The following is a 26,683-nucleotide window of genomic DNA, read 5'->3' on the forward strand; positions in this document are numbered from 1 at the left end:
TCTCTCTCTCTCTCTCTCTCTCTCTCTCTCTCTCTCTCTCTCTCTATTATTCTATGTCTCCTCCTAGATATCCATCTGTGCTCACTAACTCCCCTATTAGCATCACTCCTTCCCTTCTGTCCCTACTCTTTCATTCTTCCTCCTTCATCCCTCCAGTGACTCTACATTCCTCACAGAATAAAAGATTTTAGAATCTAAACACTTGGAAGGGACCTCAGAGGTCATCTAGTACAACCTCCCACTGCTTGCAGGAAGTCCCTCAAAATCATCCACAGCCACATTGAACCTCTGCTCAAATATTTCCAGTGACAAGAGAGATCACCACTGCAGTAGATTGCTACCCAAGCAGCTGGCGGATACAGTGGATAGATGCTGGACTTGGAGACAGAAAGACTTGAGTTCAAATTCTACCTCAGATTCTGTAGCTTATATCACCTACAGAATCAAATATAAAATCCTCTCTTCGGTGTTCAAAGCCCTTCATAAACTAATCCCTTCCAACTTTTCCAGTCTTTGTACCTTCTACTCCCTTATCTGCCCTTTGATTTAGTGACACTGGCCTCCTTCCTGTTCCTATGGACACTCCATCTCTTAGCTCCCAGCATCTTCATTGACTGTTTCCCATGTTTGGAATGTTCTCCCACCTCATCTCTGCTTCCTGACTTCCCTGGCTTCCTTCAAGTCCCAATTAAAACCTCACCTTCTATAAGCAGCCTTTCCCATAATCCCTCTTAAATCTCTTGCCTCCCCTCTGTAGACTATTTTCAATTTATCCTGTATATAACTTGTTTACATGTAATCTCCCCTATTAGACTGTGAGCGCCTTGAAATTCTTTTATCTTCGAGCAGGTAGGTGGTATAGTAGATAAAGCACTGTGCCTGGAGTGAAGAAGACTCATCATCCTGAGTTCAAATCCAGCCTCAGACACTTACTAAGTTGTGTGACCCTGTGAAAGTCACCCTAATTGCCTCCAAAAATGAAATCTTTTTATCTTTATATCCCCAGTACTTAGTACAGTATATGGCACATAGAAGATGTTTAATAAATGTTTGTTGACTATTAGGTATGTAATCCTGAGCAATTCACTTAACCTCTATCTGCCTCACCTTCTAAAAGTATAAAATGGGGATAATAGCACCTGCTTCATGAGATTGTTATGAGGATAAAACAAGATAACTTAATGTAAGGTACTTTGAAAACCTTAAAGCACTATATAAATGCTAGCATAATTATTATTATTATGAAGTGGTTAGTTCCACTGCTGGAAAATCCTCATTATTAAAAAAAATTCTGGGGCACTAGTTCTGGAGTCAGGAGGACCTGAGTTCAAACCTAGCCTCAGACACTTGACACTTACTAGCTGTGTGGCCCTGAACAAGTCACTTAACCCTAATTACGTCACACCAAAAATTTTTTTCTTCCTATTTCAAGCCCAAAGCTACCTCCCTATAACTTCTGTCAATTTGTTTGCTTCTGCTCCCTACAGCCAGCTCCATAGAATGTCTGCTCCCACTCATCCCCACAGTACAACCCTGAAGTTACATTAGGTCATCAGACCTTTTGTGTGTGTTGAGGTTGTAGGGAGAAGGAGATGAAGCCAGTGTGAAAGTGTCTCCAGATTCTGTTAGGGAAAAGAAGGGATGGAAGGAGAGCCATGAGCCACTCAGCTAAGAACGGGTTTCAGGGTAAGCTACACTGGCCAGTTAAAGAGTCTCTTTTCTCTCCTCAGCCTGAGCCCCAGAAGAATCTAAAAAGGCGCACTGAAACTTGGGGAAAGAGGCCAAACTCCCTTTCCCTTTTTTTCCTTTGTAGAAAAATAACAGCAGCTTTCTTTCTGTGAGAAAAATATTTTTTCTTCTTATATTTCAGTAAAAAGTTGGATGCTTTTATATTTTTATTAAATATTAAAACAATAATCCTCTGAGAATAAAAGCTAAAAATTTCCAAGATGACCCAGATTTTCAAGGAAGCTTTGAATAATAGACAGAGCCTGCTGATACCTAGCATTTGATGTCCCCATTATTCTTCAGCCTGTCAGCAGTGATCCAGTGAGGACGACAAGGCACAAAGAAGACCTATCTTAGATGCATGTGAGTATAAATGAAGGTCAAGGAGAGAAGGCTCAAGGGTCCCTGGACTTATTGCAGGATAACATGTTGGAGTGGAATTCAGTCATCTCCTTTCCCTTCTTCCTAATATATTGCTTTGCCCATAGAAAGCGCTTAATAAATGTTTTTTTCATTCACTTATCTCAGGGGGCATAGCCATTCAGGGTGAAAATCTAGGTAATGATGCTATCTCTCCTTTCTGGGCCGCGGGAATCTATCTATTTTCTCCTGACCACATTCCAGATCACTGGGAGGACTCCCAGAGAACCTGCCATCCCACTGAGAGCTAAGTGGGCCGAAGCTTCATCTCGCACACTTTGTAGGAGTAGTTGTCCCCATGACCTGTCTTCCAGTTGATTCCATCAGCCGGGCTCTCATGGGGCCCTCTCAGGTACTGACCATTGAGGTTGGACAAGTGGCAATCGTTGTACCACCAGGCCCCCTGGTAGGTCATGGCACAGTTGCCCTCATATGCATCATTGTCCCGGTCTCTGGTAGTGAAGCCAAAGTTGTTGTGATACATCAGAGAGTCACCTGCAGGAAGCCATCGTTAGCAAATACAGATAGGTCATTTCCCAAAGTAAGTAACGTGCAGGACAGCTATCCCTTCCACATCTGGGGGGAGGTAGGGAGGTAGGGGTATAGTTCTCCCATCTGGAAAATCCAAATAAAATTTTTTGGTCCTCCCTTCATACCACAGAAGAAGTCTGATATTTTTTCTTTTCCTTTTATGGGGTGTTTACAGTACCTTCTTGTAAAATTGGAGTTAAATATTTGGTCATAGGCTGCATTATACAATACTATACATATATTTTATGCATTTATGAGTTTCTAAACTATTTCTATATCATCTGTGGCTTCCACAAAACTCCCCCCAAATTTCCATTTAACTTCTCATGTCAGCCTGCAATACGTCGAAACTGTAATGCGGGAAATCCTAGAGATGGTTTGTCCCAGGGAAAAAGAAGGATAAGGAACAAAGGTGGACAAAGTCAATGAATCGCTGACCCGTCCTGAGGAGTTTGGGGAAGGGATTCTGATGGCTTTGCTGAATTATGTACTGAGCTCCTTCTTAAAGAGTACAGCGTGTTATATAGCCCCAGATGAAATTAGGAAACAGAGAATTTTGCAATGATAGGTGGTTTAAAAAAAAACCCTGGGCTAAGAATCATGATTTGATTTTTTTGCCATGTCATGTTTTGATGTCAACTTTTCTATTTACTGGCCATTTGTCAGGAAGTTTCATGCTCTCCCTAGACTTTCATATTCTCATCTGTAAAATGGGCATGATACTACATGCCCTATAAACCCCACAGAAATCTTGTGCAAATAGAATTGTTAGAATCTCTCTAACCCACCTACTGTATTTTATTTTGTAGAAGGTAAGGTCCTTGGGGCAGCTAGGTGGCACAGTGAATAGAGCACTGGCCCTGGAGTCAGGAGCACCTGAGTTCAAATCCAGCCACAGACACTTAACACTTACTAGCTTTGTGACCTTGGGCAAGTCACTTAACCCCAATTGCCCTGCCCTCCCCCCTCAAAAAAAAGCAAAAAAAAAACCTATGTCTTTTGTCCTTGTTTGCCCAAAGTTTCAGAGGCAATGTGGCATAGTCAATAGATAACTGACCTCTGAGTGAGGATGACATGAGTTGGTGTCTTCCCTCTGACAAATGTCACCCTGAACAAGTCACTTAACCTAGCTAGGTAACTCTCTTAAGCCTAGAAGTTTCAGAGAAGCTGTTGACCTGCATTGGTGGGAGTTTCATCATCCAGGAGCTCCCTATATCAATGAAATCAGGAGCAGTCTCCATTCCTGTACTATGTCTCACACTGGAAGTGCCCTTCACCCCCTGCCTCCGGCTCCTCCCTCTGATTGGCTGGTTCTTCCCAGACCCTCCAATTTAAGGAGGAGGCTCAAGCCAACCATGTCTTCATTTCTCTCCAGGATCCACTGAATCTCCACAAGACTTTCTCTACCATGACCCTTTCATGAGTAACTCTATGCCAGGGGTGGGGAACCTGCAGCCTTGAGGTTACATGTGGTCCTCTAGGTCCTTAAGTATGGCCCTCTGACTGACTCCAAATTTCACAGAACAAGGATTTATTAAAGATTTAGAAGGCCACATGTGGCCTTAAGGCTGCAGGTTCCCCACCCCTATACTAGAAATTCCCTAAGAGCAGGAATTGTGTCTTATTTATGTTTAAATCTCCCCTAACACTTTGCTGAAACAAATCAAAAGGCATGGTACATTAGGTGAAAAACTGCTCCAAAAATTAAAAGTAGTAATGAAGAGACTTGACTCTGGTTAGTTGACCAGAGCTGGGATAAGACATTTGTGTACTTTAAGCAATGAAAAGTTATTATCATTATAATTGTGGGATGGATTGAGTAATGAGCTTACAATTCAAAAAACTTCAGTTCAAACCCTTCCTCTGATACTTGCCATTAGTGTGACCCAGGGCAAGTCGTTTAAACACTGGTAGACATCAAACAACTCCCTAGGACATACCTATTATATTATATACAGCGTGGCAATCAGTGTTGGTGGAGAGAGTCCCCAAACTAAAGAAATCATAGATCCTTCCCATATTTACAAATTTTCACAATGATCCTCAGGGTCATTATGTGTTGTGTTCCATAATTCTCTACCATTCCTTGATTTTTCTCTCCCCTGTAGAATTATGGATCAATCCTTCACCCACCTGCATTTCCATCCACAAAGGCCCCCAGACTCAGTCTGTAGTTCTCAGTCTCCCCAGCAACCTGGAATGACCTATACTTGGCAAAGTGGTGATTGTGGTCAAAGTCTTGGAGGTCAATTCGGAGTTCACTGTTATCTAAGTGAGAAAGTTGGACAGCACCTCACCTACCATGCCTCATGCTGCCAAGGGTGGGTGGCGGTAGGGGGAAGAGACCTTAGGTTCCTGGGATTAAGCATAGCGTAGCTTTTAAAAGGGAACCCTTTCCCTCCTTAGCATCTTCTATTCCTTTTGGATTATCACCCCTCACCAGACCTAGAACATTTGGAGAGCCCCTGGCTCACAGCATAGGAAATAAGGACAGATCTTATGTTGCAGTAAAGTTGAAAACTCTAGTGGGTCACTCCATATCCCTCAATGTCTTGCCAAACCTCAATCCCAGAACTATAAGACACTTAGGCATCTTAGATCAGATTTGAAAACTGTATCTCATGCATTAATGTCCACAGGATGAGAAACATCCCGGTCTTCACTGTAATAGAGGAGACAACTACAGCCTAGGTCCCTGAAGGCAGAATTTTCTGTAGCTAAAATATTTGCATTTATTTTTTAAAGCATTAAATTATATTCCTTGTTTTGTCTCCATACATGTTTTGCCTCAGACAGCCACTTGCCTGGTCTGCCTTTGGCCTGACTAAGCCCAGTCTTTGCACTTAAGTTAGCAAGGATATCCATTCCCCAAAGCTTATCAGGACCACCTGGCTTCACTAAGGAGTTTCCCAGAATGCAGTTGTCCCATGACTTCTCCAGGCTCCTACTGATCTGGGAGGAGCGTATGGACCCAAAGTCTTCCCCATTCCAAACCCAGGAAGAGAAGGGAAACGAGGCAGTACTACCAGAACTGTTGCTTTCCCTCCAGACCCTGGAACCTCACCCTGAACTGTCAGCAAGTGAAGATTATCATTTCCCAGCCAAAATTCCCCCAGTCTGCTGCCAAAGCCTTTCTTGTAAGCGGCCCAGGATCGGAAAAAGTTCACAGACCCATCAGCCCGTCTCTGGAAAACCTGTGGAAAAATGGAAGCACCTCCCCCCAACCCCAAATAAGTGTTCCTGCTTCCCTCTTCCCCTCTCCCTCCCAAGGACAGGATAAAAATGGAAGCACCTGATACCACTAACATGAGCTGTTCATTGGTCTCCCAAAAGCAAGGTCCAGGAACCCAATCCAATAGAACCCTCCAATAAGGTACAATTCCCCACCCTCACATGAGATGATTGCCTGTCTCCTCAGAGCACAGCTACACCAGGCTGAGACATAGCTTGGATCATCCCAAAAAGGCAATGGTTCCGCTGGGTTCCCTAAAGTTGATGATTGTAGCCCTCGGCCCAAGCTGGCTCTATCCACTGTGGGGCCAGGCTCAGCCCCAAGCATTCCCTTAAGGTGATCCCTGATTCCCTCCCCACAATGACTATGGAAACCTCCTCTTGCCCTCCTCCCCCTTCCCCTTCAGACCAGTGTTGCTGAGACAAGCAGGCTAGCCTGGGTGTTTGGATGTGGGTAGGGTCAGAACTGAGACTCCAGATCAGAACTGCAAACTTGACTCTCTTAGAAGCATCTGTTTCCTGAGGGACAGGGGGCAGGGAGAGTAAGCTTCAGCAGAAGCAGAAATCCAGGGCAGCAGCACAGATGCCCTGGAAGAGCTGGGCCCATACTTACAGTCCAGCCCCCTCCATCAGTGTTCATGTCACACAGCACAGTCAGAGATTTGCAGTCAGAGAGGTAGATAGTATACCAGCCACTGAGGGTATTCCCTTTACCCAGCAGCTCCTTACAATTTCTTGCCCCTGGAGAGACAAAGGGTAAGAAATGGACAGGGACAAGACCACCTGTTCCAGATCCCCTGCCACTCCAACTTTGGATGCCACTGGGAAACCCCTGGCAGTGGAAAGGTGGGAGGGGAGAATGAGCAGGTATGGGGGAGTGGTACTTGCTCTCACATGCCTTTGGGTGGTGGAAGAAATAGGCTGACAGAGTCTCTGAGTTCCCTAAGCCCTGAGGAAATTTAGGCTGGTTCTCCTCTGGAAATAAAGAGGAACTGGACAAATCTGAACCTTCTGGCCCTGGGCATGAGCAGTGAGAAAAGGAGCCCCTGGGTCAAGTGGAGGGGTAGGAAGTCAGCAGAAGCAATCACCTTTCTTGCACAGCTGAGTTTCCAGCTCCTCACCTATACAAGGGAAGAAAATAATCAAATGCTTGGAAATCAGGACCCTCATTGACATTTTGTTTTTAGGCTACAACTACATACAATACAATATAATAACAAAATGCAATGCACCAGACATTTATTAAGGACCTACTATGAACAGGGCACTGAGGAGAGGCAAAATTTAGATAATAATAGCAAGCATTTATATAGTGTCTTAAGATTTGCAAAGCACTTTAAAAATATTATTTCATCTTAACCTCATACCAACCCTGAGAGGTAGTTGCTATTATTACATTTTACAAATGAAGAAAGTAAGGCAGATAGAGATTAAATGACTTGCCCAGCTAGTAAGTGAGGCTGGATTTGAACTCAGGTCTTCATTACTTCAGACCAGATTCCAGACTCCAAATTCTAGTCCTCTAATTCCAGGAAGAGTAGTCTTTCCACTGTCCAATCTTGTACCCTGATTCCAATGTTATTTTCACAACAGGATTTCTACACTAATACAGGTGTCAGCGTAGCTAGGTGGAGCAGTGAATAGACTGCCAGGACTAAAGTCAGGAAGACTTATCTTACTGAGTTCAAATCTGACTTCAGATACTTACTAATTGTGTAACCGTGAGCAAGTCACTTAACCCTGTTTGCCTCAATTCCTCACCTGTAGAATGAGCTGGAGAAGGAAATGTCAAATTTCTCCAGTATCTTTGCCAATAAAACCCCAAATGGGGTCATGAAGAGTAGGACATGACTGAAAAACAACCTAAGAACCACCACCACCACCACTGCAGAGTCCCAGGCTAAGTATGAGGGGATCAGGGCGGTTTTGTTCCCAATTGTTCCTGCCCTCTCCCAACTCAGTAATATTGCCAGTATCAGAGGATAGAACTATATAAGGAGGTCCCCAGGTCTTGTCTTTTTATCCTTTAGACAAAGAGGACACCATGATCTCAGGGTTGTTTCTCTTCCACCGTAACATTTTATCATCGCAGTTATTCCCAAGGCTAAAGGTGATCTATGTCCCCCTTCATCTCTCTGCATACACACAAAGACAGCTCTATGCCCAGGATGAACACCGTCTGGGAAAACTGTTAGCGTTCTCTCTCCCCTCAAACGAGGGACACGATGGTAGATCGTGTTGGACTTGGAGACAGAATGATTTGAGTTCAAATTCAGCTTCAGATACTAGATGTGTGACTCTGGGAAAATCACTGAACCCTTCTTGTCTTCAGTTTCCTAATCTATACAACGGGGGTAACAATAATAAATGCTCCTGTTTCTCAGGATTGTGTGAATCAAATGAGACATTTGTAAAGTTCTTTACAAACCTTAAATCACTATATAAATATTAGCTATTATTGTTATGTATATATTTATCTGTTTCCATGTTATATCTCCCTCCCAGAGAACATAAATAAACTCATAGAGGAAAGAGAGTGCCTTTCATTTTGTCTTTGTAATGGGGATAATTATAATCCCCCCTGTCGAAATCTGCTCTACCTAGAGCACACCCCCTACTTCTAGGCATGGCATTTCTTAGTGTTTTTATTTTTAAAAAGCTCCTTCAGTAATGTATTACTACATCTTAGAATCCTTATCATGGAAAATTCTTCAGGTCTAACCTTAATGCCTATTTCAATATTTTAAATATTTCAATATTTCAAATATAGGACTGATTGGTCCTGGTATAAACCAGAAGACAGGTAATAGAATCACAGACCCATAGAAATAGAGCCTTACCTATTCTTCCAGGCATCCCAGGATCTCCTTTTTCTCCTAGAGATGGAAATTGATTCATAATTAAATAAATAACCCAAGATTACAACCTCTTATAAGGATCCAACTCGGGAGATTGCAGAAAAGTAACAGCACAATTGGTATTGGCTATTTTCTGAATGTAACAAACAACTTGGCACTGGCCATTTTCTGAGTGGAGATGGAGACAGTTAACCACAGTAGGAATTGACTATAGACCTAAAGAGATTGTCCCTGACTACTGAGATAACCTGAGACACATCCCAATGAGTCTTGCATCCAGAGTCTTCATTTCCACAGACTTAAACACAGCTTGCTTTCTGGAAGCTTGTTAGCTAGGTTAGATGGTGGTTCCTTTTGTCATATACCTGGATCACCAGAGTAAGTTAGGGGGAAAAGACAGGGGGTTCTGTTTGTCACAGCTTTGTTTCCTGGTTTGCAAAATTTTCCAAGTCTGGGCTCTGGGGGAAAACTGAAGCCTGGGGTTTTTGTTCTAGAGATCTACCAGTTATATGAGCCTCTGGGCCTAGAACAGGGATGTTTTTCCCATCTGAGAGAAATTGGGTCTCTAGGAACAAAGAATCCAGGGTGGACGTTAAGGAAATCTCCCTTACTGCTGCAGTTCAAAAGAAACATGGCCTAGAGGTGTCTACACTTCAAGCTGTCTTAGGAAGACAACTGCTTTACCCTTTTATTTTTGCTACACTATGTTCATTTCATGAAGATTTTCTGATTGTGAAGGAAATCTGGAAAGCCTGGAAATTTCTGACCTACTCTGTCATCTTCCCAGAATGCCCCCAAAAAGACATTGAGGTCTCACCAGAGATTATTTGTCTTCCATTCTGTCCCTCTTACCTTTGGGACCCTGCGGTCCTGACTCTCCTGGGTTCCCAGGGTGTCCTCTTTCCCCTATAAATACCAAAAAGACAAATGCTAAAAAAAATGTCTCCCCAAAAGTACTGACCAACTCCTCTAAGCTCCATTCCCTCCAGCATTCCAACAGTTCACCTCTCCAGTCCAGTCCCTGAGGTTTCCATGTTTACTCTCCTAAGTGTTCAGCAGCCCCCAATGGTTTTACTAGCTTGCTGAAAATCAGGTTTGTATTGTCTACTATAAATAGCAATTATATTACTGGCCTAAGAATAAACTTGAAAGGCCCAAATCCTATACTGGTTCTATTACCTTATATGTGACTCAATAGAAAAAAAGCCTGGATTTGAAGAAAGAGGACTTGAGTACTGGTTCTGCCCCTTAACAACCTTCTACAAGGCACTTAACCTCTCTTGGCCTCAGTTTCCTCATCCATAAAATGGGGAAGTCCAATCACATGATCTTTGATTCAACAGGAAGGGACCTTTGAATAAAAGTCCTTGGTTCTCAAGTTTTGTTTTTCTGCTTAAATCTCTTTTCTCATCCACCAATCATAAAGAAAGTAAACATCAGATAGCTTTTCCTTGGCTACCTTCTCCTCCTCCTCCCCACATCTGGTCCCCTTTCCTGTATAGATGTCCTGTGCAAGGCCAGATAGGGAAAAGTTTGCTTTGAAACCATAATAAAACCCCAAATTTAGGGTCACTGGGAGGCCAAATGCACAAAAATATCTTTAGCTGCTTTTTTCGTAACAGCAAAGAACTGGAAACTAAGAAGGTGCTTATCACAAGGAAAAGATTTTTAAAAACTTTATTCTAAGAAAAGGCATCAGCAAACTGCCAAAGGGGTCTAGGACACAATAATATTGCACTATAGGAATCCATCAATCAACAAACATTTATTAAGTTCCTACTATGTGCCAGGCACTGAATTAAGTGTTGGGGATACAAAGAGAGACTAAAACAGTCCCTAACCTCAGAGAGCTTACAATCTAAAGAAATGGTTCCAGAAAAGCCTGGGATGATGATGCAGGCAGCAAGAGTAGAACTCCAAAAATAACTTATTCAGTAATAACAACATTGTTGAATAATTTTGAAAAACTTAAGACCAATTACAATTCCAAAGGACCAAAGATGAAGCATGTGACACACCTCCTGACAGAGGTGATGAACTCAGGGTGTAGAACAAGATAGATGTTTTTGGACATGATCAATGCAGGATTTTGTTTTTCTTGCCTATGCTTATTTATTTATTACAAGCTTTTTTTTTCTTTCTCAGCTGTGGTGGGTGGGGAGCAAGAAGTCAGTGGGAGGGAGAAAAAATGTTTGTTCCTATAAAAAATGAATTTAATTCAAAAATAAGAAAGGAAAGAAGGTAAAAATAAACTGTGTCCTCCAAAATAGGAGTGAGTATCAAGGTTATTCAACCTGTTCTCCTCTGGACCTTCTTTAAATCTGAACAAAGGAAGAAAATAGAAAACAAGTGAAAAAATCATTGTGAAAACATGTCCCTTCCTTTAATATTAGGAAAGCTCATCCAGGAAATGATCCTTCACCCACCCAACACCCACACAGTCATTTTCTTTGCACAGTTATAAGGCTTTCAGGAATTCTTATTTGCTGGATATCATGAGCCATGTGGATGAGGAATGGGACCTTCTGTTGAGACAGACTGAACTTCAGTTTTTAATCCAGAGTTCTAAAATGCTATGACCTGCATGATCCTGTCCTACCTCCTCCTCTGTTCCTTCTTGGGGAGAAAACCATTAAACAACTCGGTTTTTAAAAAATCTGTTCTATTTTTCTCATTTGTGCCTTTAAAAAAATGTTCAGAAAAAGAAAGTGTCTGTTATCACAAAGATGTTCCTGGCAGAAGGCCAGGTTTGAGAGTTTCATGGGCTAGGTAGGTATTGAGGGACTGGTTAGTCATAGTTTGAGCAAAAGATAAGCTTTAGCCATTCAAAAACAAGTACAAATTAATTTGAACACAAAAGGTGAGTTTAATGGGGCCAGGGGGTGAGTAATTTAGAAGAATGGTTGCCAAAGTAACTCCTGTATGGAACAAAAAAAAAAAGTCACTGGGAAAGATGATGTGGTCAAATATAGCACATGGCTCAATGACTTTTTCTACCTTTTCTCCTAGTCATGAGGAATATTAGGAATGGGAGCTTGGAACTTAGAGTGTGTTGGGGGGATGAAGCGGAAGGGGGGGGCATAATAAAAGAGTTAAGGGGACAAACTTTGCTTGGGCAAATTGAAAGCAAAGTCTACCAAAGTATTTAGACCAAGGTCCTCTTAAAATTAAAAAGAGAATATTAAGGAAGATATTTCCCCAAAAAATAAATAGTTGAGAAATTTTCATAATATATATTATAGATAATGTGTTATCTATAATATATAATGCATAATTAGCATATACAACACATAGGGATTGGGGACTGGACCAACAATTTCATTGACATAAGAAATTCCAGGGTGAAAAACTCCCTTTATCAGTGAAAGTTTGCAACTTTTCTGCAATTTATAATCTTAGAGAATTGCCTCTAAATCACTGAGAGATTAAGCCACCTTGCCCAAAGTTACACAGCCAGTATGTTTTAGAAGCAGGACTAGAATATAGGATTTTATGACTTCAAAGTCAAATTTTCTACCCACTACCCCACATTGCCTATAACATGCATTATGCATATAAATATAAATAAGTTACTATTTATATCATTTTAATTACATTAGATCCTTATAGGAAAAAGAAACCTAATTAGATAAATGACTAGATAAATTTACTAATCTTTACCCACTTGATTACCCATGCCCAAAGAAAGCCTGGCCAATTGGTTCATGCAACCACAACCTAAAGCAGCATTACTAAATTCCTTTTATCAACTAGAATGATATGCAGGTAAAGTGCCTAGAATTCTGGAAATAATCCCCTTCTCCAGGGCTGGAGCACCAAACAAGCATATCTCTCCCAATTTCTACAATATCTGTGTTCCCAGAAGAATACTGATCATTCTTGGAGGTCCAACTTCTCCTTTTGGACCAGGTGTTCCGGGAAGTCCAGGACAGCCTTGAAGGATAGTGAGTTTTTCAGAAGCCCCAAGACCCACAATCTTCACATCTGCAAAGAGTGAATCATAAATTTAGCAGATGTTTTTTAAATTGGGCATACAGTGGTATAAAGTCATTGTTTTACCCTCGATCAATTTATTTTTAGTCCCAATTAAAATATCAGGAAAAAGAAAAAAAGTCATAAGTTTTAATACATACTTCATGAAGACTTTTTATGTCTTTTTTGTTTGTTTTGATATTCCTAGCTCCTAGCACAGAGTCTGGCATATGATTGAAGTTTAATTAATAAGTGTTGGTTGATTAATTAATACATAGTTCCACATTTATCCACTACTACCCAACAGGATTTTTGTAGGGATAAATGTGAATGACATTAAATTGGAAAGTGCTGCAAATTGTAACTGACAAATTGTATGCTGACTATTGTAACAATAATTTTCTTTTGTATACAAAGTAAATATTGATTTTATTCATGTGTATTTTCAATCTTGTCTTCCTGATAACTATTAACTCCTAGAAAGAGTAAAGAATTGGATAAGCCTTGCCCTGGAGGAGTTGTGAAATGAAGGCAAACATACAACTAAGTGTAAAATAGTGTGGTATCCTTCAGAACTTAAACACAATAAAATCAAAGTAAAGATTTGGTCTGATGTAAGTCTTAGGTTGGGCCTTGAATAAGTTTAGAGTCTAGAGGAATAGAAAGGAAGAAAGAGGTCAGAGAAAGCATTGCAAGCATCTTGATCAAAGAAAGGCAAATGAACAAATCTGGTATGGGTGAGGGTCATTGGGAAGTGTTAGAGACTACTAGGAAGTAAGTTAAGAGAGGTAGATGGGGCTTTGGATGTCAAGATGAGGAGCCTGGCTTTTTTGGGGAAGTAATAGAGTCTTGTTGAAGTGAGGAAAAGAAAAAAGCAAGGAAAGATAAAAGGGAGATTAATGTAATGGTAATGGTGGTAAACATAGGAAGGATTGAAGGGGAGAAAACTGAAGGCAAGGAGACCAGTGAGGACAAGGCAGTAGCAGTCCTGCAGTGATTCAATAAAGGTGTGAACTCCAATCATGTCTGAGCCAGTGAAGAACAGCAAAGTTCTGTAGCCATTTGATCTAACCCATACCTCTATGATAATAAAATCCCTACTACAATATATCTGTCAGGTCTTCATCTAACCTCTGTCTGAATTCCTCCAATGAAGGAACATCTCTTGACACAGCCAATGACATGTTGGAATTGTTAGGAAGTTTTTCCTGATGCAAAACCTAAATTCATCTCTTTGTTACTTTGCCCCACTGGTCATTTAAGGAAAATCACTTTGTCAGCTTCATGGAGGATAAACTAGAGAGGGGAGAGACTTTCAGCAAAGAGACCAGTTGGTTAAAAATGAGGAAGGAGGAGATAAGGTCATGGTTTTATGAATATAAAGAAATGGTTGGTATGAGAATGTCAAGATAGCATCTGGTTTGGTGGGATGAGGGAAAGTGAGAGCAGAGAAAAATAGTAAGCTTAAAAACCAGGCAACTGGAAGAATGGTGGTTGGTTACCTTGGAACTAAAATAGAAAAGTCTGAAAAACAGGTAATTTAAGGTGAAAAGTCAGTGTTCTGTTTTGGACATGTTGAGTTTGAGATGTCTATGGGATATCAACTTTAAAATGTCCCATACACAATTGGTGATGGGGGGATGAAGCTCAGGAAAGAGATTGGGACTGGATTTATACATCTGTGAGTAATCTTGCATAAAGATGATAGGATAGTTAAAACCATGGGAGATGATGAGGTCACCAAGAGAAGGGGAGAAAAGAGACCTTAGGACAAACCCTTCAGGTAAATCTATTAGAATTTGTGTTACTGGTGCTGAGTCAGCAAAGGGGGCTGAGTAGGAGAACCAAGAGACAGTAGTGTGATAAAAAAAAGAGTATCCAGGAAGAGGAGGCCAACAGTTTCAAATGCAGAAAGGTCAAAAAGGATGTGAATTGAGAGAAGACTATCAGATTTAGCAATTGGAGACCACCATAACTTTGGAGAGAGAAATTTCAGTTGAGTGATGAGATCAAAAGTCATAATTGCAAAAGATTGAGGAGTGAGAGGAAAGAAAGTAGAGGCAATAAAGTTTTTCTAGGAGTAGAGCTGAAAGGGGGAGAAATATATAGGAAGGAATCTCAAAGGTCATCTAACTCAGAAAATGTCCATTTTCTAGATGAGGAGACTGAAGATACAAGAAGTTAAATGATTTCCAAAAATGAGAGATAGTATGTGGCAAAGATAGACTTTGAACTCATCTTCTGAGTTCAAATCTAGTGCTATTCTCCACTGAGACCTCCAGATTCAACCCAATGTTCTAGCCTACAAAGATATTTTTAGATCCTGAATCTGTCAGTGGGTTAGCCACACCATCTAGCTTTGAGTCATCTTCAAATTCCAAAAGGATTCTACCTGTGCCCTTGTCCAAGTAATTGATAAAAATATTAAGGAGATGAATCCAGGAGCCCTTTCTGGAAAGAAATCCTAGGACATGGTTTGCTAAGTGGATATGGGGGGAAAGGAAGGTAAAAGAGAAAAGTGAAAGGGAATTCTAAAGTTTCAGGCAACTCTTGAAGGTCTAAGAGAACAGAAGTGCCTTTAACAGAAATGGCTGGGGAGAGGGGGTGATATGTTCTTAGGAGAGAAGATGGAATGTTTAATTTGAGGTAACATTGGGACATCTCCAAGTGGAGCAGCCCAGAAGGTAACTGGAAATATGAACCTGAAGGCTGGATGAGAAATTTGGACTGGGGAGTCTCAATTTGAAGATTATCTGCCTAGAGACAATAGAAATAAATGAAATAGTAAGATTTCTAATTTTCTTAGAATCTAAAATTGTCCAACAGAAAAATTTGCTCAGCAGATAGGCTCAAAAATCTCATTTGATTTCTGTGGGTTTCTCTGACCTGATTCTATGAGAAGATTAAGATGAGTTCTGCCAATGGAGATGGTCTGAATTAATCAGCACATTTGATCTTCGGTAAGAACTAGATCTCACTCCCCTTGGTTCAGGTAGTGACTGACACACTAGAGTGTGAATGAGTTGTGAGGAATAGGTGGAAATTGGCATTTACTCACAAAAGGTATCAAGAATAAACTTACTCAACTTCTCAGTCACAGACAAGGGAAATTAGAAGAGACTAAATCAAATTGAGAAAATGTACCTTCTTCCCACCTTTGTATTTTTTTTTGTATTTCTATCCTTAGTGGCACATAACAAATAATTAATAAATGCTTGTTGATTAGTTGATTCCTTGCAGAAGCAGGGAACTCTGGATGCGGTAGATGATATGATTGAAGTGTTGACTGGTTTCTGCCAAATCGCCTTTTCTTTCCTTCTTTATTTTTTAATCATTGTTACAAAGAATAGCTCAGTGAGTAGAAAAAGTGGAGAAAAATATTCAGGAATGAAGGTCATATTTTTAAAAATGGTGGTGCAATGGGTAGAGTGCTGGCTTGAAGTCAAAAAGATCTGAGTTCAAATCTGTCTGAGATACTTACCACCTGTGTGACCAAGGACAAGTCAATGAAACCTGTTTGCCTCAGTTTCTTCATTTGTAAAATGATCTGGAAAAGGAAATGGCAAACCACTCCAGTATCGTTGCCAAGAAAACCCCAAATGGGGTCACAAAGAGCTGGACATAACTGAACAACAACAAAGAATGGCTCAATGAATGGAGAGAGGTATTCAGAAATGAAGGTAATATAAAAACAAAAAAAAATTAAAATAATGTTTAAATGAAAAAGTCTATTTTTTTCATTTTAAAGAAAAGAAGAAAAAAATTTTAAAGAAAAGAAAAATATTAGTTCCCTTCCTTTGACAGTAAAATGGATAAGGAAACTAAACATGCATCTCTGAGGCTGTGGTGATAAACCCAGAAATATCAGATGCCCAAAACTACTTTGGGAGTTTCACTCACCCGGACATGTTTCCGCAGCCTGAACAGTCAAGGCCTTAGCACACAGGAATATGAGTATCTGGGCAATCTTCTCCATGGCAGCTCTGTTGGGATCTTGGCCCCTCTCTTCTTTGCCTCAGGAAAAGATCCCGAACTCTTAAAGGGAGGAGAAATCCAACCCTAATCCCAGCCTCTTGTTTCTCCCCTTCCTGTGGCACCAACATTGCTTATTGAGTAATCAAGAATTATATGTCCCCCAAATTAGACCCCTCAGCTTCCTGTCTAACTGGCCTCACCTTCCTTCCTGACAGAGTAGACTCTGGAATACTCTCTCAGAGGCCCTCTCAGGGAGCTGAGGTGGAAAAAGAGTTGACTCTGAAGTCAAAGGATGTGAGCTTCAATATCAGCATTGCCACTGACAACCTGGGTAACTGGGCAAGTCACAACCTCTCTGGTCCTCAGAGTCCTTATGCGAAAATGATGCCTCTAAAACTATGGTCCTATGCTCAGGAGTATTAGTCTGAATGGTCACAGGTGGGCTATTGTTTCCAAATGTAGTTTCTCCAGTCTCTTCTAGGCAGGCAGGAGAAGCATCATGATACGGTGGAAAGAGACTAAATTTGAAGTCAGAGAACCTGGGTTCAGTTGCTACCTTTGTGAAAAGAGGCAATTCACTTAACCTCTATGGGCATCAGCTTCTTCAAATGTATAATGAGGAGATTGGACTAGATGACCTCTAAGGTCCAATTCAGTTCTTAAATCCTGTATGTCTCAAAGATTGTCATTCCAAGACCATTTCTTCTTTGACATTAGTCAGGAGAAAAACAAATTCATTCCACTTTTCACTATCCCAACCCTTCCAATTACCCAGGGGTGAAACTTAGGCATCTTCCGTAACTCCTCACTGTCCCTGACCCTCCCTGACCCTCCATATCCAAACTGTTGCTAGTTGATTTTACTTCCCTAGCATCTTTCAAATACTTCCCCTTCTCTCCTCTGGCACTGTCACTGCCCTGGTGCAGGTCTGCATCATGTCATGGCTGGGAAATTGCAGTGCCTACCACAAGTCTCTCCCCACTCCATCTCATCCTCAACTTAGATACCAAAATGATCTTCCTAAAGCAAGAAATCTGATCATGTTACTACTCCAGTGGCTCCCCCATCATCTCTGGGATCCAATATAAAATCCTGTGTGGCATTCAAAGACTTTTCAAAGTGCTCATCTGGTTGGGCATCAACCCCTTAACACACATCTTCAGTACACCCTCTAACTTTATGCACCTATCAGGTATTGGGACCACCCCACATCCCCTCCTCTGTTGCAGATTGAGCTCCAGGCTCCCTCTCTCCCAGGAGCCTTCCCAGTTCAAAGAGTCTTTAGGGGTCTAAAGATGGTACAGAGTCCAGTGCTCCAAAGGGAAGAGAATTTTCATCCCCAAGTTATCAATAAAACCCCTCAGAAGGGTCAACCCAGCTGGGCTGAAACTCCCCCTGGCTCCAGACAGAACCTTAAGGAGACACTGGCCTCCTTACATTGAACTAGGGCCCTGGATACAAGAACAGTCCTTGTACGTATACCACAATGGGGCATTTGTATAATTGTACAGAAACCCAGATTAATCCCCAAATTTGCCTCCTCATGTTACACAATTAGATCTTAAGCATTGGCAGGAACTTAATCTTTTCCTCCCAATTCAGACCTTCCTGCCTCTCTGTTCACCTCTTTTGGAGAAGCAGCAATACAGAGTAAATAGCTAGTGTTAGACTTGAATTTAGGCAAACCTGGGTTCAAATTCTGCTTCTGACTAGGTGTATGATTATAGGTAGGTCACTTAATCTTTAGGAGTTTCAATTTCCTCATCCACAAAATGGAAACAATAAAATTCAGCATATCAACCTCACTGGGTCATTGTGAGACTCAAGTGATATTTTCTTTAATTTTTTCCGTTGTTTTTTGGAGGGGGAAAAGTAGAGCAATTGGGGTTAAATGACTTGCCCACGTGACATGGTTAGTAAGTGTTAAGTGTCTGAGGCTGAATTTGAACTCAGGTTCTCCTGACTTCAGGGCCAGTGCTCTATTCACTGTGCCACCTAACCACCCCTCAAATGATATTTCCTATATAAACTACTAGGAAATTCTTAAAAGACTACCATATCATTTTCCTAGATCCTCTGTTTGTGGCTCAACTTTGAACTTTTCAGGATTTCCTTGGTAAGGAGAAAGCAGAGCCTAGAATGTTACCCTTTATTATTATCTCATATACATTATTTTTATCTCATATATATATTTTGTCCATAATCATAACTTCACAATATACCAGTGCATTCATTTGGACTCATTATTTTCAGTTCTGGTTCAAGAGTTTCATTCTTGGGCTTAGTCTACAAGGTGTACTTCTGTGGTCCCTGAGAATCCAGCCTATAATCTCCATGGAAATGTTGTTTTATAAGTTTGGAGAGTTTAGCCAATGTGGTATTATACATACAGCACTTTTAAATGCCCCTTGTTTCACAGAACCTTCAAGAGAACATTGGCATGTCAGCCCTAATATTGGGGGGGACAGTATCTATCATTTGGGACCCTTCAGACTGTAAGGTCCCAAATGCATTAAAAGCTACCTGGACTATAGCTCTACCCATGGATATCTTCCATAGGCGACGTGACATGTTCATTGCTTGGCTTCTTTTTTTTTTAAAGCAATCAGGGTTAAGTAACTTGCTCAAGGTTACACGGCCAGTTATTTCTGGGTGTGGTGCTGAGTATCTGAGCCCAGATTTGATCCCCAGGTCATCCCGACACTGGAGCCGGTGCTCTTACTCGCTGAGCCACCTGGCCGCCCCCACTGCTTGGCTTCTGCTGTAATTTCATCAGTCCCACCCTCTCAGGGAATATGGAGAATTAAAGGAGTGGAGCTCTAAAGGACCAAGGTCAGAGCCCTGTTTTCCTTCAAGGACAAAGTAGCGAAGAGGGCCTGGACCAGACATCAAGGGAAGCATCCAAGTAACAGAACAGTCTGGTCCAACTTAAAGATTCTCCTGATGGGGCAGCTAGGTGGCACAGTAAATAGAGCACCGGCCCTGGAATCAGGAGGACCTGAGTTCAAATCCGACCTCAAACACTTAACACAAAAAAACTAGCCATGTGACCTTGGGCAAGTCACTTAACCCCAATTGCCCTCCAAAAAGCAGAAGAAAAAAAAAAGATTCTCCTGACACTTCTTTCCCTCTCTTTTGCCTTTGCCAGAAGAAAGAAGGAGGCACATGTCCAGGTGAGTGGGCAACCCATTTGCTGACCTGAGTACCCCTAAAACTCTTCTCAAGGAACTGCTTGTTTCCTTAATCTGTTTGTTAAGACCTGTTGGCAGACTTGACCACTGATTGTTTATAACTAGTATTTCGTGTGTTTATTTGGAAAATAACATAATCACTACAACTTTAACTCTGTTACATAACAGATGAAACATGTACAAATGTTTTTTTTTAATATTTTTCTCTCATTTTCTTTCCTTATTTTCTACCACCCCCTAATTTTTCTTTAACACACTCCAATTGCACACGAGGCTACTATTGCTCCCCCTGGATCAGTCCAGTGCCCTCCAGGGGATGGAATCACCCACTTTGGGAACCTATGATAGACTAGGTGACTGTTTCAGTCAAAGTGCTGCACTTAAGGACCTAGAGGGCCACATGTGGCCTTAAGGCTGCAGATTTTCCACCCCTAGTTTAGACATTGAACTGCTAACCCACTGTCTTCTACATGACTCAAATTGCTTGTCATTAGCTTATCACTCTGCACATCATAAACATCTGAAAATGTGTCTGAATTAAATTTTTCTAAGGCTTCTGCTATAATTTTATAGAAAAGAAACTGAGGCTCAGAGAGGTTAAGTGAATTGCCCATGGTCACACAGGTAGTAAAGTATTGGAGGCAATATCTGAACCTCCTGACTCCAAGTTGGACACTACTCTATCCACTTCACCATGCTACCTCTCACAAAGGACCTGTTGAGGACAGTTTGGTAGTGGTAGTGGTGGTTTCCTTTTTTTTTTCTTCTTAAATAAATCTATACCATGAGTATGTTTTCTTTGAATTTTATGCTTTTTTCTCTAACCCAAGAATTATCTATGGTTCACTGAGTTCCATTTCAACAAGGTTGGGAAACTGGGAGGCTGTGATTTTTCAGTCCTCATAACATAGAGCGATCTTCACTCCTTCAGGATTTGACCAGAATTTCTCTGCTTTTGAAATGAACTTATCAAAGGTCAAGCTACTCACCATTAGCCAGGCCCTCTTTATCAAGGATAAATTAGCTGGTCTATTGGCTGCCCTTCCTTTAGCTCCAAATACCTTCCCTGCTTTCCCCTCCCTCCAGAACTCACTGATCCAGCTAGTAGAATATAGGTAGATCTGGGAGAAGATGGGTTATCACAAGAGTGGCTCTTGTGAAGGGGTGGGTCCAAGAAAAAATGGGAAATAAAGACACAGTTCAGTTTTCTTCATGATCAGCATGTCGCAATTTTCTGTGTTCTTCCTCCTTCTACTACAAAAAGTAAGATTAAATTCTTTCCCAGCCCCTGTGCTATTGCTGCTAACATACTCTCCAGTGGGGCTCCCAGTTCCACTTGCATAGTGCAGGCAATGGTTTTATTTGGGGTCAGATTAAGGTGTCAGAATGTGCCAGGTGGACTTAGAGGGATTTTTGAGTTCATGAGACTGGGAGGGGGCGTTACTTTGGCTTAGATGTTCTTAGGGACATTACTGGATAGTGCTTTGGAGTTCAAGAAGAATTAGAAAATTGGTAGAAAAGATTAGAGGCTTTTTCCTGGAAAATTTTTGGATTTGGAATGAAATAAGTTGGACTCAGAGCAGTGGGTAGAAGTGGATAGGCTGGTTTGTAATTATCTTTTGGGAAGTGAAGCATTTACCAAAGTCACCTCCTTCCTCTGCCTCTCCCCTTTTTATTCCAGAGGTAAAAGTTGTGGGTCTAAACCCTCAGACAAATTTGCCATCCTCTAAGGCTTCCCAGCTTTCCTGGAGCTTCAGTGCCCAAAGGAGAAGCTGACACAGCTTAATTGAAGAGTATATGCCTCGGTCCAGTGTGAAACAATATCAAGCAAAGGTGGGAAGGATATAAATGACATAAGATAACTCTATGCCTTGTCATCAGGAGAATTTTCGAGAAACCCACAGAAATTAAATCCACATCCATATTATATTGGGAAGATGTCATCCATCTTATGTCAGACACCAAACCCCAACCACCACTACCTCTCCCACCCCCACCCACATCAACCAGCCCCTGCCAATCCCTCTCTCAGACCCAGTTTCCAACCTTATTATACCTATTGCTACACCATCTCGATGCTTGGATATATTTCCATTCCCAACTCAGTTCCTGTCCCTAGCTCTGTCTCCATGGCCATTCCACTTGCCATTAGCATTCCCCAGACTACTAAATAAGAAGTCCTGATGTAGGTTACAAATGCCCATCCTGTACTGGCTCCCAGAATGGCTGCCCTCTCCTCTTTCCCTACACCTGACCTCCACCAGTAAGTGTTCAAGGAGTTTCATCTTTACCATAGCTCATGGATCATCCTGAGTGTGGGTTCTTACATTTTTTCAGGAGAATGAGGGTCCCCAAGGAACCTAGGAATGATTAGATCAGAAAGAATAAAAGATAAGAGATGACAAGTGATGTCTTTGACAACCTATCCCCAATTCTAACCTTCTTGGCACAGATCCTAAGCATTAGGGAATCTCCTTTCAGGGCCAGTAACTCCGGTGGAAAAGAATGAGGAATATGGCTCTACCTAGAAGGCAGAACCAAATTAGGGAGAGAAACAGCTGATAAAGATTTCACTTTTCTCCTCCAATTCTCCGATTCACTTCTCTGATTCAATTTCTCTCTCATGGCCTCAATCCTCAGGGTTTTTGCCCTGTCCTTTAATCAATTTTTCATCATTACCAACAGGACTTCTTCCCACAAGGACCAACTCCTTCCTCCCTCCCCATAGGTGGAGAAGAGATAGAAATGTTAAAAATATATTTCTTCATCTGTAAAATGAGGAAGTTAGATTAATTGGCATCAAAGTTTCTTTGTAGTACCAAATGTTATTGGCCTGTATGTCCCGTCCCCCCCCCCCGCCCCCCTCCTGCCCAGGAAACCAAGGGGCTTCAGTCTCTCCAAGAGCCAAAGGCAAAGTAGGTCCAAGCACAAGGCTCAGGATTACTTAATCTGTGCTTCACTTCAGGAATAAAAAGAGTTCTGGGAACATCTTCTCCAGTTTGATTGAGAACTTTCCCAAATCCCCAGAGTAGAAGAATTGTTTACATTTCACCTCTATGGGTGGAATGAAAGCTGAGTAGTGCTGAGAACTAGAAAGGTGGCTCTATAGGACTGGAGTATAGAGAAGAAAATGGTAAAAAAAAAAACACTCCAGTGTCTTAGCCAAGTGTAATGTTAATGGAATTTAAGATCTTCCCCACCTATTAATAGGCCTCACTGGAGCCCTTTAAGGGAAGATTGCTTGTAGGAAGGCTTTCACATTTTGCTCAATTCTAACTAGGCAGTGAGTGCTGAGGGTTGTGATGCCTTCTGGCTCTGAGAAATGGATATATACTCTGAGTTGGTATTTTGCTTTGGGGGTTTGCAAGAAGGATTTTGTGATTGCCTGGCCAAGATTCTGATTGGCTGTATATTGAGAACTCCCTGACTGCTCTGATGTAAAGGCTCTCTGGATCTAGGGATGTATATCAAGTGTATAGTTGATTCAGGCAATCAGAGCCCTATCTGTTGGTCTTTATTTCTCTGCTTGCATTTCCTCTGAAGTTCAGGGTGCTGACTTTTCCCCTGAACTAGTGAATGTAATTAAAAAAGATTGTTGACCCCTTAAACAGCTACCTTTCCTAGTAAAGCAGATCTAAGAACCTTTGCTAGCAGCCATCCTGGGTTGTTGCCACTATACCAAGAAAACCCCAAATGGGGTCATGAAGAGTCAGACACGAAACAACTAACCAACAACAACCCCCAACCCGCATGGGCCAAGCCTAGAATTGTAACAATATTGGTTCACTAAGCACTTCAGCCCAAACTGTGGAACCTAACAGAGGGAAGGATGGCGTAATGCCCAGAGAGATGCTTCCCCATTATCTGGATCCACTTCTCCAATGAGACAGGTCATTGGAACCTTCTTATCAGTCCTTCCTAGCTTTAGGACCTCCCATTGTCTAACATCATCATAAATATTTCCTCACGTTGGGCCATTGTATTTGTGGTATCTCTTAATTCCTGATTCCTTTCCTGGGAGCTTATAGTCCTACACAGAGAAGATGGAGACAATAGAGAGAATTGACATATAGGCCCTTCTAAAGAAAGTGTATGTCTGAGTATGTGTGTTGGGTTCTGTTTATGTGTTGTTTTAGTATACATATACACACACACACATATATATGTTGTGTTTGGATTGTGTATTTATGTGTAGAGGAATATGTAAATGTGCATCAGGGTAGAAGTGTATTGGGGAGAAGAAAGGGGAGGGGAGGACAGAGAGAGAGAGAGAGAGAGAGAGAGAGAGAGAGAGAGAGAGAGAGAGAGAGAGAGAGAGAGAGAGAGAGAGAGAGAGAGAGAGAGAGAGAGAGACCAAATCCAGAGTTCTAACTTTATACAGACCAGATTTGGTGTTAGGCGTTTCTTTCTGAGTATCTCTGACTCCAGCCTTCACTTAAGGTTTCCCCTGAGAACATCAGAATTTGTCTGATATTTAGGTCTCTATATAAAGGGGAAAGAACTCAAGCAAGTATTCAGAGTAATAAAGCATATAATATAGGACAGGCTTTATTAACCTAATGAAGATTCGCACATGAGACCATAAACAAAGTAATTCTCTTTCCTACCCCAGGATATTTTCACTTCTTCTAAGAGTCTATACAATTCTCCAGACTTATAATACTTCCCTAAAGCTGAGAGACATATTCCCCCCACCAATAGGAAAGCACTTCTGATGCTAGAGTCAAGCAGCTCTCCTCTCCAAAGAGATGAGAGATGGGTCATGAGGGATTTTAGACCCTGTTCAGGGAAATATCAATGCTAGAACCAAATTCTGATAGTTGGTAGACTCAGAACAATACCTGGACACACTCATTATACATGTTTTGGGGTATATTGGGAAGATGTGTTATGTTAGAAGGGTATTAGCGTCTACTAGGTTAAATGAAAACATAGCAGTTGAATGTTGGTTATAAATCCTGATGCTATTTTGTTGTCTGGGAGCAGCCCTGCCTAACCTGCTGTCTTTCCTCCCCACCCCATCCCTTCCCCAGCAAGGGACTTGGAATTTCTGCTGTGTCAGAGAGATGAGTGTAAACCCTGGGCTCATCATTCTAAATATGCCACAGTCCTACACAAACTTCTAGCCTGGATTCTCCATTCCCTCTAGGAATGGGTGGCAGGTAGCTGAGCCTGGAGCAGGATCCAGACAGGCATAAGGATTATTTTGCCATTGCCATTGTGCATGTCTTGTGTGCCTACTTCCACAACCTCCTCAGTGACCATCCCTCTCACTCACTGCATTAGGAAGGGAGGGAAGGGAGAGGCAGAACCTCTGGGGCACAAACACCATGGTCTAAATTTTCCTGATAAAAGACTACTAATTCATACCAGTACCCCACTCCTACCCCACCCCCAATCTCCTTGGTCCCTTAGTACATTGAATCTGTCTTGGGATGTGGCTAATATAATTAGATACAGAAACATAAAAGCTATATAAATAGCTTTGGTACATCTTAACTCCCTTCTCTTCTGCCTAGGACCCTGAAACTACAAGGAGCTTTTAGCCCAAGGGAATACCCTGAGTGGCTGGTACATCATCTACCTCTCCAACTGAAAGCCTCTGACTGTGTTATGTAACATGGACACTGATGGTAGGAGATGTACTGTAAGTAGAAACTAAACAAATGAAAACCCCCTTCTTGCCCCTCTCCCAAAAGCCTGGTACAACTCTCCCCTGGTCTGACTTTCCCTTCTGTGTTCCCTCTTTTATCATCATCTGTAAAATAAAAAAAAAACATTCCTTCTAGTTCCAGTTCACCTTCCCCCCGCCCCCTTGGCATTCAACAGTGGCTTTCTGTGAGACAGCAGTGAATGAGCATTATAAAGATCAGTAACGCACAATGAAAAGAATACTAGATATGGAATTAGAATATGTCCCAACTAAGCTACTTATTTTCTGAATGACCTTGGGCAAGTTCCTTAACTTCTCTGGGCCTCAATTTCCTCATCTGTAAAAGAAGGAGTTTGAAGTAGACAACTTCTAAGGTCCCTTCCAGCCCTAAATCTGTAATCCATATTACAGCAGTACTATGAGGCATTAGAAATTTCCCCAGGGGAACAGCTGAACAAGTTGTGATATATGAATGTAATGGATACTATTGTTCCATAAAAAATGGTGAGCAGGCAAATTTCAGAAAAACTTAGAGACTTGCATGAACTGATGCTGAGTGAAGTGAGCAAAACCAAGATAACATTGTACATAGTCAGGAACACTGCACATTGACTGACTTTGATAGACTTAGCTCTTCTGAGCAATGCAATGATCTAAGATAATTCCAAAAAACTCAATGCAAAATGCTATCCACATCCAGAGAAAGAACTACAGTCTGAATGCATATCAAAGCATACCATTTTCTCTTTTTTATTGTTTTTTGCTTTTTCTTTCTCATGGTTTTTTCCTTTTGTTCTGATTCTTCTTTCACAACATGACTAATGTGGAAATATGTTTAATATGTTTGTACATGTATAGCCTATATCAGATTGCATGACATCTTGGGGAGAGGGGAGAGAAGAGAGGGGGGAAATTTTAACTCAAAATCTTATAAAATTAAATGTTGAAAACTAGAAATAAATATTTTTTTAAAAGAAAAAGGAAAAAATTCCCCAGGAAGGTTACCTTTGAGTGAACTCTGTTTCAGATGTAACCCAGTCGTGTAGTTGAAAGCTGTTATTTGGTTTCAGTTCATGGGACTCAGATTTGAGTTCAGTGAGGCTTCTTGGTTTAATTTCTTCCTA

General features: G+C 41.4%; 1 protein-coding gene across 1 annotated transcript; it reads right to left on the reverse strand.

The window, feature by feature from the left end:
• Positions 1 to 2,395: 2,395 nt before the first annotated feature.
• LOC138177300 (ficolin-2-like) lies at positions 2,396 to 16,716 on the reverse strand. Its single transcript, XM_069108408.1, has 9 exons — positions 16,641 to 16,716; positions 12,639 to 12,752; positions 9,621 to 9,674; positions 8,751 to 8,786; positions 6,999 to 7,031; positions 6,524 to 6,651; positions 5,744 to 5,873; positions 4,813 to 4,947; positions 2,396 to 2,643 (listed from the first exon to the last, which is right to left on the reverse strand). The coding sequence occupies exons 1-9, from the start codon at positions 16,714 to 16,716 to the stop codon at positions 2,396 to 2,398; spliced, it is 954 nt and encodes a 317-aa protein (XP_068964509.1).
• Between the last annotated feature and the right edge of the window lie 9,967 nt (positions 16,717 to 26,683).

This window comes from Petaurus breviceps, unplaced genomic scaffold (genome assembly GCF_028583685.1).
Source record: "Petaurus breviceps papuanus isolate PSGF00001 unplaced genomic scaffold, PetGlider_PUasm1.0 90383, whole genome shotgun sequence".
Lineage (NCBI taxonomy): Eukaryota > Metazoa > Chordata > Mammalia > Diprotodontia > Petauridae > Petaurus > Petaurus breviceps.

Bases quoted from the DNA above. Each gene is read 5' to 3' on its own strand.
- LOC138177300 (XM_069108408.1), bottom strand. From the start codon at position 16,716: ATGGAGAAGATTGCCCAGATACTCATATTCCTGTGTGCTAAGGCCTTG. The intron at 12,753-16,640 runs GTGAGTGAAACT...CACTCTTTGCAG, and splicing joins GGCTGCGGAAACATGTCCGG to ATGTGAAGATTGTGGGTCTT. The intron at 6,652-6,998 runs GTGATTGCTTCT...TTGTCTCTCCAG, and splicing joins AACTCAGCTGTGCAAGAAAG to GGGCAAGAAATTGTAAGGAG.